The sequence below is a fragment of the Schistocerca nitens genome, chromosome 5, assembly GCF_023898315.1.
Source record: "Schistocerca nitens isolate TAMUIC-IGC-003100 chromosome 5, iqSchNite1.1, whole genome shotgun sequence".
In the NCBI taxonomy this organism is placed as follows: domain Eukaryota; kingdom Metazoa; phylum Arthropoda; class Insecta; order Orthoptera; family Acrididae; genus Schistocerca; species Schistocerca nitens.
In genome coordinates, this window is record NC_064618.1 from 553,792,738 (window position 1) to 553,808,981 (window position 16,244).

At 44.9% G+C, this 16,244-nt stretch overlaps 1 protein-coding gene across 7 annotated transcripts in view; it reads left to right on the plus strand.

The window, feature by feature from the left end:
* LOC126260026 (protein NDRG3) overlaps window positions 1–16,244 on the plus strand; it is a 584,669-nt gene that overhangs the window by 194,142 nt on the left and 374,283 nt on the right. For 3 of the 7 annotated variants that reach the window (XM_049957192.1, XM_049957194.1, XM_049957196.1), the window contains exon 2: window positions 16,009–16,237. The exons of the other annotated variants lie outside the window; for them this stretch is intronic. In XM_049957192.1, coding sequence (XP_049813149.1) covers window positions 16,026–16,237 — 212 coding nt within the window. In that variant the 5' untranslated portion in view covers window positions 16,009–16,025. The remainder of the gene's footprint in view (window positions 1–16,008; window positions 16,238–16,244) is intronic. 7 annotated transcript variants of the gene reach the window in all.

Sequence of the window (16,244 nt, forward strand, 5' to 3'; positions counted from 1 at the left end):
TCCTTCAAATTTATCATATTTTTAGAGCATTTATTGACATGAGGCCTCTTCACAGCTGTTTCTGTCAGCGATATTCTCACAATGCAGCGTTGCTATTGCCGCCATCCTGATAAAACAACTTTACCAGCAGAGCACAGTCTTTCTTCTCAATAGCCATCGTGTTTTGCACAGAAAGCTTGACCTTCTTAAACCTTTAGACACGGTCACTTCACAAAAGAAAACAACACGCGTCACTAAGCGACAAGTAGCATATTGATATCAAAATAGGAAACATTTCACCTTCTGACTGCTTACTGCACCATATTTTCACTTTGTGGCAGAATGTGGAACCATTAGGAACCATTATGATTAATGAACATATGTTTCAGCTATTGCGATATATGTAGCCCGCACTACAGCAGTTCGAACACATTCAGTTTATCTTGGGTATTAATAACCGCTTCAGCTGTGTGTAGTCCTATATTATTGGTTCACTACCGGTTTCGTGGCACTTCATGGTTTTTCACTCTATCCCAAAACTAGATCTTAATAGTTTTCATTTATTTGCTTCTTACCAATAGAACACTATGGTACGAATTGTGTAGGACCCATCCACTATATAGGAATTTAGCTGTTTTTATTCTAGAACATACCGTCTGTAAGCGGTGTTTTGTTTTGACGGACAACGAATGTTGGGTAGAAAGATTCCGAGCCATACCGCTCTAATGTTTGTCATGTGAGTATTAACATTTTGATATTTCCATGTAATTTTTTTTACATAAAAAAATATAATATTAAAAATAATTTACAATAGCAGTGTGTGTCTCAGGGTTGTTTTTCCTTCTGGATTTATTGGGATACAGATGTTCACCTGAAGATGTGGCTTTTAGTGCCACGAAACCGGTAGTGTAGTGAGCCAATAATAAAGGACTGCATACAGATGAAGCGGTTATTAATACCCAAGCTGTGGTTGCACCACCTACAAGGTTGTCTGCCCTTAGAACAGCACAAGCGTACGCACGAACAGCTAGTTCTGAGAGAAATGCGATTAACGTTTCACTAAGGGGCGTATGCGCCAAAAGCTAGTTTTGGAGAACAATGCGATTAAAGGTTTACTGCGCTTTATTAACAGAATAGACAAAGACATTAAGAAGTTTTCAGATGTGAACTTAAAAAGTATGATTGTAAAATGTTTTTTGACAGATATTCAAGGTTTCGTAACACTAATATCATCATTGTTATTTACAGAAAGGTGCATTGTTGTGTGTGATAGCCGAAACTGTTTTCTTGCGACGTTAACATTTTGCAAGAATTGATCTAAAATTAATGATTAGTGCTAGTATTAAAGGACACACAATAAAACATAATGAATAAACCAATGAATGTGAAGGAATTCGTAACCATATTTAAGTGTAGTGCACCGAAGACGACTAAGTGCTGGTCCAGTTTGGGTTGTGCTGTGAGGACCATGAGTATGTCAGTAACTCAGTGTCATCATCCACTGCTGCCTCTTCTTCTCCCTCTGGTGTGTGATATGTTTTCTTGATCAGTAAATATACTTGTGAAGTATGCATGATGAAGTGAGCGAAGATCTGCAAGTTTGTCTGGTGAAATACGACAGGTTTAGTGTACTTATTCGGTGGGCTGGCTGTAGAAAGATTGAAATTATGATCGTAGCTCTTCAAACGTCCTTTTTGCAGTTGAACTTGGTAAGGTTCTCGGCTGTATGTAGGTTTAATGCCAAATCCCATTTTGTAATTGTTGGAGAAATCAAAAACTTTTCTCTATGAAAACTTGGTTCCCGGAACTTGCCGCTTCGTTATGTGCTGTTGCAAAATTCCTCCATCTTTTAAATGGTCTCTCGTTACCATAATCACATCAAAATAATTCTGCACTCTGCAAATTATTGTTTGTTGGCCATACTGAACCCCGGCGAATACTTCTCCTAAAATACAATTCTGTATTCCCAAAATCAAGATAAGAGTGGCCAGGAACTATGAAGACATGTTCAGTTGTTGAGAAGCGGTATGCATGGGTGTATCTGAAACATGTCAGAATCATGTTCATGCTTTTGTTCTCGCCATTACAGTTATCGCTGAAAATACATAATGTCTTTACTTCTGGTGATATTTTGCTTTCAGTGCGGTGCATGAGGCAACTTGCAGTTTCAGCAGAGCCTCGTTTCCCAATACTTTCATTGTAAACTTACATTGAAGCTGTTGTGTCCTTTATATTGTGGATACCAAATTATAAATGCATAATTTCCTCTTGTAAAATTGGATTCCACAATTTGAGTGTGGGGTTGCATGTCTAGGACAAGAGTAGCAACTGCTAGATCTTTATCAGACATTCGTTTGAACAGTGTTTGGGTCATCATAGCCCTGCGTTCATGCAAACTCTTCCTGTTTTAATTCTGTTGTTTGTTGGGAATCGATGTCTTGTCTCAGTGTCTCCAGTTGTCGCTTTGTTTTGTCACAGTAGTCACAGGAGTAGTAAATCCAAGATTAAATTCTGTGTCAAAGATGTGACGGTAAAATGAAACAGAAACTAGACGATCTTCAGCATGGTTTTCAACAATCGAGTCACAGTAAGCCTCGTACATATTGGAAATATTTAAACCAGAGGTTAAGTATCTCCTGCGGACTTCAGGCTCAGCTGCAGTGGCTGGATAAGGCAGGGAAACTGTTAATACGTGCCTTTTCTTTGTCTCTGTTTGAATCAGGTATTCTTAATATCTTTTCCTGATTCACACGATGATCTACGTCAGTGGTTCCAGTTCCTGTAACATTGTCACGAGCAGTACGCAGTCGATTGTCACTCATACCTTGTGCGTCGCCAAAAGCAACTGCGCAGACGTTGTAATTATTATTTCCAAGAATCACTTCATAATCTGCTGTGTGTAATCTAAGAGAAGAGCTGTCTTTTACAAGCGATATTTTTACACCCACACTTGTAATTAGTTTATTTAAATAACTATTCTGGATGTAGCAATCCCTATGTTCGAAAGTGTTTGAAATATATCCATTTTATCTTGACCCAGTTTCTCAAAACAACCACACCGACAAGCATGCCCTAGTTCTTTGGCCTTTTGTCTTCTACTTGGCCACGTTCATTTTCCACTGGTGTTGCTGTTTCGCAGAGGTTTCTAGGATGACTTACATGACGAGACGTAGAATCACGGTCTGTATAACTCGTTGTACTTAACAAAAGTACCGGTACATCATTACGCTAAATGCACTAAAGGTTTGTTGAATGGTATCATCATTACACAATATCGCTTAATATGCACAATACTACATGCACGCATTAAACCTTAATCCGAGAGATAAAAGCCACCAGATTGCATGTTACAAATGTCTTCACACGCAGCAGACTGAACTCGACAGATACCCGGCCCCGGTCGGCAGGCTGGCTCATACGCCTGTACTATTCTTGAGATTCAACTGCAGCCGGTCAGGTTGTAGTCAAATGGTGAGTTCGTGCATATCCAAGGCTTATCTTCGATTCACATTTAGGCGGATACGCTTCTGCTATTCACCAGATGCCCATTCTGCACATTCTCCTTCTGTGCCATGTAAGAAACTTAGATGGTTCATATTAGTAAAACCACTTCCCGTCACCCATGATTGATTTTTGCAGAAAAGAATTTTCCGCGATTTTCTTTACAATTAAGTCGCCACAGGGCTCCAGGGGTCGTTGTTTTGTTCGGGAGTGAAGATATACACACACGTTTTTCTTTTTCCAAATGTTCCGTAGAATGTCTCGAACACTTGATTTAGAGATACTCAGTTCGATACTCCATTGCGACATGACATTACATCGTAGGCATACTACAATCACACGCCCGCTACTTAACACTGTCTGCTCAGAGCTGACTGGTCGAAGTCATATTATAGTTTACAGTTTTGACCTCAAGTGACCACCATAGTTACCGAGCTGATATTGCTTTTACGCCAAGAATAATATTCTTCTTCGAAGGGGCGATGAAGATATCGGGATAAATTTGGAGATCCTGTGTCCGCATCCTTAGCTGAGTAGTCACCGCGTCTGACTGCCACGCAGTGGCCCCGGGTCAGATTCCCGGCCGGGTTGGATGTTTTCTCCGCTCGGGGGCTGGGTATTGTGTTGTCCTCATCATTTCATCATCATCGAAACAGAAGTCACCCGATATGAAACGACTTGCAACTTGCCAGTCGAACTTCCCCAGGTGCGGACTCCCGGCCATCAATGCCACACGATCAGTTGAAGATGACCTGTATTCGAAAAAGACTGTGCGTCCATTATGCTGCCACAGTCGTCTGTTTCGCGTAGTGATCGTGAGAATAAGGGAAATTAGGGCACAGACAGAGGCAAACTTTTTTCCTTCGCTCAGCACGTGAATGGAATGCGGAGTACGTTATGTAGATGTAGATCCAGGTGGTTAGTTAGTGATTTCCTCTTACTTCTCCGAATTTGTATCCGGGTTTGCAACTTTTGCGTCATTCGATTGTAAAGTGTATCAAGGAGCGATGCGAGTCCCGTTGAGCAAATCTGTTATTAATCCGGGTGCCGGTATTGGGTAAGGAGAAGTGGGCGTCGGCTTTCTAGGAAACGCGACGCCGCACCGGCGTTAGTCATCGTTACGGTCTGCGGAGGAGCGGGCGGCTGATTGAGTCGCCCGCAGGCGAAAGTTGCTGCGGCTGGCCTCGGCAGCGCGCAAGCCGAGCTGTCTGTGGGCGAGGTCGCGTTGATCCCTGTTCAACTGCAACACTCGAGCGTCATGGCGTCACAAGAAAGAGTAGATCGGTTCTATGCATGTTACCATACTTTTCTTTTTTCCGGAGCCACACTTCCGGTATGATAAATATTTTTCATACCGACGGTACCTGTGGTCTTATTGCACGGCTTGAGATCTTCGCGTTGAATGTAGGGAACAGTTAACATGGTTCGTTAGCTATTGGTTGTTATGCATTACAGTGTCAGGTGAGGCCTCAGAAGGAAGTGAGCACTGGTGTCCCAGGGTTTTGTAGGGAGGTACACAGATGGTAGTCGTTATTTGTGGACGTTGTGTTTAATCAAGCACATGCAATTGGAAGCCTGAGTGCATTGCAAGATTCAGGGGCGGTCTGTCTGATAAAAAAGGACGGACTTACAGTCGTGTTGCTGCAGATGCTAATGCCTCTCCGTGTGTCGTCCATAGGTTGTGGACACGCTACAGCGAGACAGGTCATTAGACAAGGCGAGTTGGACAATGTCGCCGACGTTAAAACCTCATGTGGAGACTGATAATTGGCCATCTCTGGGTTGCGACTTCGGATATTGCCAGAGCAGTGCAAAACGATCTCAGATGGGCCACTGGAGCCTTTGGGGTCCGATCAGACTGTAATGAAAAGTTTATGAGAAAGGATCTTACGACCCATACGTCCCGTGGGAGTAACCCACTTGACGTGACATCTTGCAGCTCGCCTTCATTTCTGCCGTTCCCAGGTCAACTGGCAACTTCGTCACTGGCGCAGATGAGTCCAGATATCTTCTGAAGCAAGGTGATGGCTGTGTTCGTATGGGGAGACCCGTGTTGAGCGGTGTCTGTCAAATGTTGACCAGGAAACCGACAGATTTCCAAGGCTCTGTGATGTTTCGAGGAGACTCCAGTGTTGACAGCCAAAGGGATCTTGTCGTTGTCCATGGTCGCTCTGTCGTCAGGCAGTACATAGAGCTGATCCTGTTGGAACATGTAGTGGCTGATGCATACGGCGGTGACCCTGAAATCGTTCTAATGCCAGGGCCCATGTGGAGGGAGTCAGCAGGGATGTCTTGCGAAACATGGACATTAAAGTAATGGAATGGCCGGCGGTGACTCCAGACCTAAACCCCATTGTGCATTTGTGGGACATGCTTGGCAGATTATTACCACAGGGCGACCTCCATATACTTACACGGAGCATGCCACATAGGTGTCAGGCAGTGTCAGACGCTCACGAAGGGCTTACACCTTATCGAAGCTCTCAAAGTCCAATGAAAAACATCCAGAATGACGGTATGAATGATTTTTTCCACTTTGTTTTCAACATCTGTCGGACGTTTCAGTTCTTTTTGTGCAAACGATCGAGGATTAGTGATGTTTTGTCAAGTACTTAAGCTGTGAAGATAAAAGTATAATTTCGCAACGTACCCAGTCCTCAGTTGTTGCCCAACGGAGTATGGCAGATAGTCAGGTTCTCCCACTTATTTTCAATAGTGTACTTTGTCGGGAGGGCTTACGTGCTGAAACTGAGTAATGCTTCCGAGGTGTACAGTGCTTTACAGTAACAGCATAGTAAGTGTGTGGCTAAGCAACGGTGCAGGGGTAGTTAGAAGTTGTGTGGTTTGCAACGGGCCGGCCATTAACATCGGGATGCTAAGCACTGCGGGGGCTCCGCACGGGGCGCCTAATGCCGTCTCGAAGTCCGACCTCCTTCTTTGTAGGGCGACGCAGGGGCGCCCAGTTGTTTAGAGAAAGCCTGGCGTCGCTTTTGGCAGCGTTTCCGCGTAGGGGAGCAATACGTGACAGCGCACACGCCCTAACCTACTCCATAAGCGGGACTGCTGCCGCCTCCACACACCCAGTGTGCAGTGGAGAGGATCCAACAATAATCCCATCTACGTATATGGTGTGTAATAATTTAAAGCGAAAACGGGCGTGGGTGAAAGCATACGATAATAGAACCAAAAACTTTCCAGTGAGCTAAAATTTCACCCTTTGCCTACCTTCAGCACTTTACACGTAACAATTTACTGTATACTCAGACTATTAAAAGACGTTACGCGAGACATGTTCACAAAGTAATTGTACTAGATTTTTATATATTTTTAGAAAAAGTATAGTTAAAAAATATTACAGGATATTATCGATACACTTCTTGAATAATTTCCGCTTACTCGCCATCCCGTTCAGTGCATGTGGTGAGCCGTGGCACAAGCTTCTTTGTGTCCTCCTCGGAGAACTCACTCACTTCCTTATCCTACTTCGTGACTTCTTTGTGCACCTGCTCGTCGGTTGAAAATTTAATTCCATTCGTGTGTGCCTTCACGAAGGTGAAAAGATGATAATCTGAAGGCGCAAAGTCAGGGGAATATGGGGATGGTTCAAAAATTACAACCAAATGATTCCAAGAGCGCCTTCGTGGCTAAGGCTGCGTGAGAACGGGTTTATCGTGCGACAGGCTCACTCGTCTCGTCGGCATTCCCCTCCTTTTGTTCCGAGTGCTTCTTTTGAGTTCTTTCCTTTCATTCGCAGTGCTCCGTTTGAGTCGTTTTTAGGGTTTCACAATATCGTTGTGCATTGATGGTCTCCAACTGAGGCAGAAATTCGATCAAAATGATTCTTTTTCCGCCCCAAAACACCGAGGCCATGATTTTTTCGCCCGAAATTGTGGTTATGAATTTTTTGCCGATGGAGAATTGGTGTCACGCCACCATGATTTTCTTTTTGTTCGTCTCACTTGTATAATGAGCTACGCACGTTTCATCTCCAGTCACAATAGAGCTAAGAAAATCCTCACCTTCTAATTCAAGTTGTTGAAGAAACTCGCGGGCGCTATTGACACGACTTTTCTTGTCCTGCGCTGTCAGTTGTTGTGGGATCCATCATGCGCACAGTTTACGATATCCCAGCGTTTCTGTGAATGTCTCGTGTAATGGAGTTCTGTAGAGTTTTCCAAAACATAGCAGAAATTTCATCCACTGTCAATCGGTGGTCTTCACGAACTGTTTCTTTGACATACTAGAAGTACAGTTCCCCCAAAAACGTACTGTACGGGAACACGCAAAGAACTGATCTCAAAATGGTTCAAATGGCTCTGAGCACTATGGGACTCAACAGCTGTGGTCATAAGTCCCCTAGAACTTAGAACTACTTGAACCTAACCAACCTAAGGACATCACACACATCCATGCCCGAGGCAGGATTCGAACCTGCGACCGTAGCAGTCGCGCGGTTCCTGACTGAGCGCCTAGAACCGCTAGACCACCGCAGCCGGCAGAACTGATCTCTTGTGACACTTGAGTGACTTGAGTGTTGCAGCTGGACAAGAATCAGTTGCGGTTTGCACTAACTCATCAGTCAGAATGGAAGATCCTTCACTCCTATTTTCGCTATGTCATCTGTTCTGCCTTCACTAAAATCCGTACACCACTTAAACAACTCGTACTGTTCGTACCACTTCCGCCGTAAACCGTTTTGATTCGCGAAATAATTTCTGTTGGTGTTATCCCTTCCGCGAGTAGGAAACGTAGCACAGCACGTGGCTCGCACTCGGCTGGATTTCTTGCCGACGTCTTTCACGCAACTGGACACATGACACATGTTCAACAAATTCCAAAGGGCGACGCGACCGTAAAGTTATATCACGTAGTAGCTTACTCGAAACATTCGGAGAGCGGATATGCCAAAACAAGCCACAAAACATTACTTGCTCACACATTTCGGGTAAAGGCCCAGAAATTAAAAAAAAACCGTAAATTTTGGCTTAGAGATAGAGAAAGTGTTCACAAATAGAAACGGGGGAGCAGCGGAAAATAATACTGGTATACACCGTAGAGCCGTTTGCAGATTCTACAGGCTGTATCATGATTAATACCGAAAGCTGACACGAGTGAAATTATACAACAGAAGTAGAAATGTTCCAGCAAACACGGATCTGCAAGTAAGCATCTGCGTGGTAATTGCGAATATGTGCTTGCTTACCCGTATAAAATATCGTTCTAATTAGTATGCATAAATTTGGAAGTAAGTTTCTCGATGAAGTCCCCATATAATTAGGCTCAAATTATGATTTGGAAATGTGTTACATATGTAATGGCGCACAGGCAAAGTTTTGTATTGATGTAAGATGGCATCTCCTCTCCAGTGCATTGAATGCCCAGGGAATGTCGACTAGTATCGAGAGGCATATGGTCATCACACCTCACTTCTGTACGTTTTGCCAACTTCCCAGACCGTGGAGCCACTATTTCTCCATCTAATAGTTTCTCAACTGGCATCACGAGGCTGACTGCAACCTGTACCAGTCCTCCCAACAACGAAAAATGCTTCGCAGTACCGGGAGTTGAACCCGGGTCCTGCGAATGGCAGCCATCTACGCTAATCCGGCGAATTACAAATGAACGCGCCAATATGGTCCAAGATGGAGAGGTCCCGCTGAGCCCGTACCTTACCGTCCAAGAACACCTGACCTTAATGCTCCGGATTTTTCAGTATGGAGTCGTGAAACGTGTAGCACTCCCATTGATAAGGTTTAGGAACCGGAGCTACGACTTGTACAGTCTTGTCAAGATTTACGGGATGGTCCTGCGGTACTGTAAAGAAATTGCAGAGAAGAGCACAATACTGCGTCCAAATGCAAAGACGAATCGTTGTATGAGGCATGTTCAGAAACTGAGTACTGTAACCATAACAGGCTGTGGTTTCTTGTTCGTTGTTGGTGGTAGCAGCGGACCCCCTGACAAGAACGAGCTTGTGAGGACACGGTAATACATAATCAATATTGATAAGGGTCTGAGATAGACAAAAAGTTGCCAGACATCCTTTATGGATGATTTCCCATTTCTTAAATTTCTTCCAGTAAATATGTATATCCCGGAGGCAGTAGTTCTCGATGACCCTGTTGCAGACATTTCAGCAGTGTACTGTACAGGGCAGACTTCGTTGTTGACATTGGTTTACTGACCGCCTGCAAGCGTTAACGTTAGCGCTCCTGTAATTCTTATCAGCTTTTTAGCTGTGAAACTTTTTTGATGCGTTTCCGTTTCGCGTCTCAAACAGATTATGGTTTCCAGCGATCTTTCTGTTTCATCTGCGCAGATTTTACAGATCACGCCTATTGGCAACAATTTTTTAGCAACGCGGTTTGCATGCGGGTGTCGCATTGCAGTCGCCAAGAATACATAGAAGAAAAACAGATGATTCGGTACAGTAGATCTAGACTGTCTAGTACGTATCTGGTTAACAGGGACAACTAGATTTCTGAACGAATGGCTCTTGTCCCCAGAACTGTTACCGACGGAAGAAATAAGGCAAGTGAAAGGAAATGATCGTAAAAAGGGTATTAGTGGCTAATATCATGTAGACATTCGCTATTGCTTGCCTTAAGAGTTGAAGGTCCTCTAGTAGGCGTTGCGCGTCATACTGCCCACATTACTGTTTGTACTGACACGTTTATCGTTTGGTTTCATGAAGAAGACAGCAAAAATTACTCGACTTCTAGTTTCTCCTCAATATAAAATTTTCAGTAAAATATATACAACTTTGGTCCAGAGCCTCGCAGACGCTTTTGTTTCTGTTTATAAGAAAGAAATCAACAGTATTCATGTTTTTCCTGTTTCGGTCGAGCAGCCCTGTGTAGCCTTTTAGCCACTGTTTAGGTCTTCCATTCATTTCTCGTTTAACATTCCGTTAAATTCGCAGTTAGCGTTGTAGTGCTTGTAACTAGAAACTTCATAGGGCTTTTAGAGCTATGTTTTGATCAATGTTTCCAGTCTTTTCTTACTACTGCGGAAATAGAAGGCTGATTCACTTGACAGTCGAATACCCTCTCGTAAACATAGGAACTAATAGATGCCACTGTTGCTAATTCTAATGAATACTCAAGGCTTATAAAATGAAGAGTTGACATCGGGATTGTTAAAGATGGCGAAAGATATTGGAAGAGTCTGTCTTAGCACTGTTAAAGAAAACATGCACACATTTCCTTGAAGTGGAACATAAAAAACCAATAATAATACGGCCGGAGAGGAAATTACCACTGCCCATCTCGAATACGGACCCCATGACGTCAACACGGTGTCTTTCCTCTCGTTTCAGATCATTAGAGATCACCATAACTATGCGTAAAGGAAAGGAAATATCACATGTATTCTACGCAAGCCGCATCACTATTTGGTAGAGGGGACTTCAGGGAACACTGTTTTCCTCCCTTCCTAGTTACATTCGCAGATGGCGCGTGGGGAGAATGATTGACGATAGGCCTCCGTATCATGAGCGCTAAGTGATTTCTTTGTCTCGTCGTAGTCATTTCGCGAGATCTGTGTGGGAGGAAGTAACATGGTGCCCGACTCCGAACGTACACGGTCCCAGAATTTCGGGAGTAAATCTCTGTAATACAGATCGTCTCTTGTTGCGTCTGCCATGCGAGTTAGCTGAGCATCTCTCTAAGGCTCTTAGTTATACCTTCTCTCTCTCTCTCTCTCTCTTCTATTATTTCAACATAGTGTTTAGACTAATAAACAATGCTCAAGAGTCAGTTGAACAAGTGTTTTGTAAGCCACTTAGTTCTTGCATGAATGACTTTTGTTTAAGATTCCCTCCATGAATATGAGCCGTGCTTCTGCTTTTCGTGCCAACACCGCAACAGATACATGCCTGAACATAAACACAGGTGTTATTGACCACGAACGGCACCAGTGCAATGTTCTCAACACGTTGGAAGTATCAGTAGTCGTCCCAACGCTGTTCTATGTGGTATATAGTGCATTATATCGGAGCTAAGTGAATTCGGACGTGAGCAAATTGGTGGTGCTCTCGCAACCAAGGTATCCTAAGTGTTTGGTGTTTAAAAAAGCAGATTTACACCGCATACAAGGAATGCGAGAAAACATTGTCCTCTAAGTCAAAACGCTGACGAAAGTGGGTACTGAGCGATCATGATGGACGGTCATTGAAGAGGTTTGTGACGAGAAATGAGAGGACGACAGCTGCAAAAGTCACTGCATAACTGAATATACGAAACCTGTCAGCACCAATACAACACGAAGGGAGCTCCATAAGCAGGGACTTGCTGGGCGAACTAGAATTCCAAAACCACTCATAAACGTTGCGATTATCCGTAAGAGGAAAACGCGGTGCCAAAGCCATAAAACCTCAACTCGGGAGCGACGAAAGAAAGTCATTTTCTCGGATGAGTCTTGTTTCCAACTTCTGGCCGAGTTACGTTTGAAGAGTGAAACATGGCGGGGATTCGGTGATGATTTGGGCGAACATATCATGGTATACAATGGGCCCAATCGTTTTTCTGTAAGGTTTGATTATTGCCAAGGTTTATATATGCTCATTTTGGCTCATCAGTTCCATCCCAGGGTACAGTGTTTGATCCCCAAAGGCGACAGGATTCCCGTCCACAACGCTTGCATGGTCCATGACTGGTTTTTTGAGCACGAGAATGAGCTGTGAGCTGTCCCATCTCTCCTGGCCAACAGTCGCCAGATCTCAGTATTATTGAGCCTTTGTGGTCAACTTTGGAGAGAAGGATGCGTGATCGCTACACACCTCCATCATCGATACCTGAGCTTGCCACTATTTTGCAGGAATAATTGTAGAAGATTCCCTTAAAAACCATACAGGACCTGTATTTATCCATCCAGAGCTGATTTGAATGCCAATAACTTTCCTATATCGCATTAGGTATGGTAATATGGTTTGTGTTTTTGCCCACCCTGCTCGGGTACGACGTTTGTATTGCGTTGATACGTGTCCGAAACAGAGGCTACCCACTAAATGCGAAGCACTGATGCAGATTTTACGCGTTTCGAAGGACGAATACATATTAAGTTTGAATAAAATACTATCTGTGGAATGTCAGCATGGGTTGACAATAACAATAAACGAATATAAGGGAAGTTTTGGAGTCGTGTGGCCTGACCACGATGTCCTCTGTTTAACGATACAGGTATCTCTCCCCTGCCCCCAGTCAGATTTCGACATAGCCCCCCCCCCCTACAGTCCTATTTAAACTAGCTGCAATTAGACATCTAATGGGCTGATCCGCTTCCGCCAATATATAATATATAAACCGCCAATGGGAGGTCCCACTGTGTTGTCAGTTTTACTGCGCAAAGCATTATCTTCGCCGGTTCTCAGAAGCCTGGCCATTGACTTGATTAGGGACACTATAAAAATCAGTAGCATACGTTAATTACAGAATTTTTACATGATTTTTGCAAGAGATACACGCTTTAAAATTAATACCTGTGACGAGTTAGAAGCAGGCTATGTTGAGGGGGCTGAGGGAGGGGGGGAGAGTCAGGGAGGGGGAGGAACATGCAGCAGTTGCTGGAAACTTGTACAAGCAAAAGCAATGCGATTCGCAACTTTGAAAACAAATGTTGGCGAACGAGATAGTCTGGTAATCAACGAAATGAAAGTATTCCAGTGACGTCAACAGTTTTGGAGAGATAGTGCGATAAGTTTGAAGATGTTTCGCTGAAAGAAAAATATCACGTGTTTTAAAAGAATTTCGTTGGCCCTAATTAAAATTAGAGGTGTGACCTTTTAGAGACATTACAGGAGTTTATACCGTACATGATTTTTGTACAAGACAATGTCCTTAAAGCGATTTTCTGTCGTCTTGAAGCGCTGTTGCTGCTGGGTGCAGATAGCGCAACGTCGTATCTTTGAAGATTAAAACGTCAGATGCCAATTATAGTGCAGCAGCAAGCGCACATTTCTGTGTAGCGGCTGTGGGCTGGGGTTGGGGTGACATGTCGGGAAGGCATTGTGTTTGCGCGCGACTGGGCTTCTAGGCCGAGGTGCGAATGTAGGTGAAGAGGCGACCCGGGTGGAGCAGCTGTCGTGTTCCGTTGTGTCACGACCACCAAGAGCCCTCCCTTCGATTTGTACCTTCGGTAGTATGAAGCGACTGTCATGTTGTACTTCGGCAGATCTACTACTAGTCGCTAAAGGGTTGCGGCGATCAGTAATACCTCTGCCGATCTGTTGTTAATGATGTAGCTGTCTTTTTAAATAAGAAGCATTTTCTTGATGGCTGCTTCTGTGGTCTAGTTATTAGCATTACTGGCTTATGACGCAGAGATCACTGATTTGACTACCAAAAACCACCTCAGTATTTTTTTCTGTTTTGAAAAATTGTGGAACGGAATACATCTAGCCTTGCGATGCTAAATAAAGATCTTCTTGATCAAATAAGCAGCGAAACTGACATGTAAGCCGCTGAAGTGACATCAACTCGAAAAGATAAGAGCCAGACGACATTTATACTTCCTTGATGTTCTGCAAAATACATAGTGTTCGGGTTTGAGGGGCAATTGAGATAATTATTGGTGGTTTGTTTTTACAAATATGGTAGCTCAGAAAGTTTTCTGCATTTGCTCGTGGCACCGCGCGCGCATGCGGGTAACTGCTTCGTTCACGTAAACGCTGGTCAGTAGCCATGTGGAGCATAACAGAAGCTCTTCTGTGTGCTTTCTCTCGCGGAGCTAAAGTCCATTACTCAGGTACAACGTAATATTCGGCGTGAGTATGGAATGCGAACAACTGAAGACATTCCCACGTAAAAAATCAAGAAATGTTTGCTTTTGATATCGGGCCACCATGCCAAGCACGCAGTTCCTCCCAGCGGAGCCCGCCCAAAGTCAAGCAAGTAAGTGTACCAGACATCAGTTCGTGGTCTACCAGCTCTGCCTCATCACATTTGTGCAGCTACCGGAAATTTTACTCCTGCAGTGCTGCAAAACATTTCGAGAGAATTGGAATAGAGATCAGATGTCTGTCGCGCCAGTAGTGGTGCCCATATCGACGAGTATTAGGCCTGTAAGAAATAGCCTGACGGCTTGGCCGATGGCAGGTGTGATTGATTGCGAATGGGGGCTAGGACCCCGGGATTAGTAGCAATTTTTTAAATAAAATAATAATACAAGTTTATTAAACACACAGTTAATTCAACACCCGGCCAGAGAGTCGCCGCTTCCGGTATTCGGGCAGGTGCGCCGGCCCCGGATCGAACCATCCGTGGGATCAACGACGAAGGTCTGCGTGCTGGCATGCTTGTATGTGGTTTTCAGGCGGTTTCCCACATCCCAGTAGGCGAATACCGGGCTGGTACCCAAGTACCACTCACGTACACAATTCCCAAACATTTCGAAAACGTCCGCACACCTTCACGTTGATACACTATACACAGACAGTTCGGATACACATATTCCCTCCCGGCATGGTGGGAGGGGTTGAAGGGGGGGGGGGGGTAACGGGATGGCGACTGGACGCACATGAGGCCATCCCTTAAATCAACCAACCGACCCCGCGTAGACGCGGGCAAAGCCTCGTTCGTCCGGCTGCTGCTGCTGCTTTTTTCTTCCCAGATCCTGATGCACTTTGTTGTTTCGTCTTGATTTTCATAGGAGAAAACGAAAGATGAATAGTAAAAAAGAAAAAAAAAATCGGGGAGCGCAATTCGGGGTCCGAGCCGTAGATTTTTCTTGAAAACGTCAGAATAAAATCACAACTGTTTCATGTTAATTTATAATGTCAATTTATGGATGTCCATCGTATTGCACGGAAGAGGGACTTCAGCTGATGATATATATTACCTGTGGTGGTACTCTTTCTCATATAATCTGCAATTTGTCAGTGTCTTGTCCGCCTCAACAGCTCAGTGGCCAGCATGGCAGAATAACGGTACACACAGGTAATTCGTGACAGAAACACACCTGTGCTGGTACGGTGACGTCATAGAGAAACAAATACTGGACGACAAATGCATATAGACATGATACACCCTTTGAGGGCTCAGCCATTCGTTATGTATTATTAGTGTGGTAGTTATTAGCGACTCAAATCTGAAGGTATGGTGTCACACAAGAAAGTTCGAAAGATGAGCGAATAGACGTTTTCACGTCCATAAAAGCAGTGTAGCTGTTGAACTTTATGTGGTCCTCAGTCGAAGTGATGGATGGAAGGGGTGGTGGGGAGGAAGGGACTTGTTAAAGACACTGTAAGAGGTAGGCTCCATCCCCCCCCCCCCCAAATCCTTAAACGGCATCTCCCGCCTGAGCCGCCGTAGTGAATCACGCGGCGCTCGCCTTCGGCATTGGTGAGGCGCCCCCGCAACCAGTTCCTCTCGTCTTCCCGTCCCTGGCGGCCGCAGCGCCGCGACCTGTTCCCGTTCACACCAGACTCGCAGCGCCGCTTGCCGCGTGCACGCCGCCGCCTGGCTAACTGGCTCGTGTTTCTGTTTGCCTGCTGTGCACGGCTCACCTCGCCTCTCCACTTGGCACTCTCAGCGACTCCGCTGGCCGACATGCCGACTGGGCTAGGGGCGTCCTACAGGTCGCTATCCGACGACGTGTACAAGACGACGACTGTGGCCGAGAACAGGTTCAGCGTGCTAGAGTCTGTGAAGAAGGCGTTCAGCCTGGCGGGCGCGGGTTCGGGCCCGCGCCGCTCCGAGCCGCTGCTGTCCGCGCAGGTGCACGGCCAGCCGCAGCCGCACGCCGCCGCGCAGCACGCCAGGTAACCT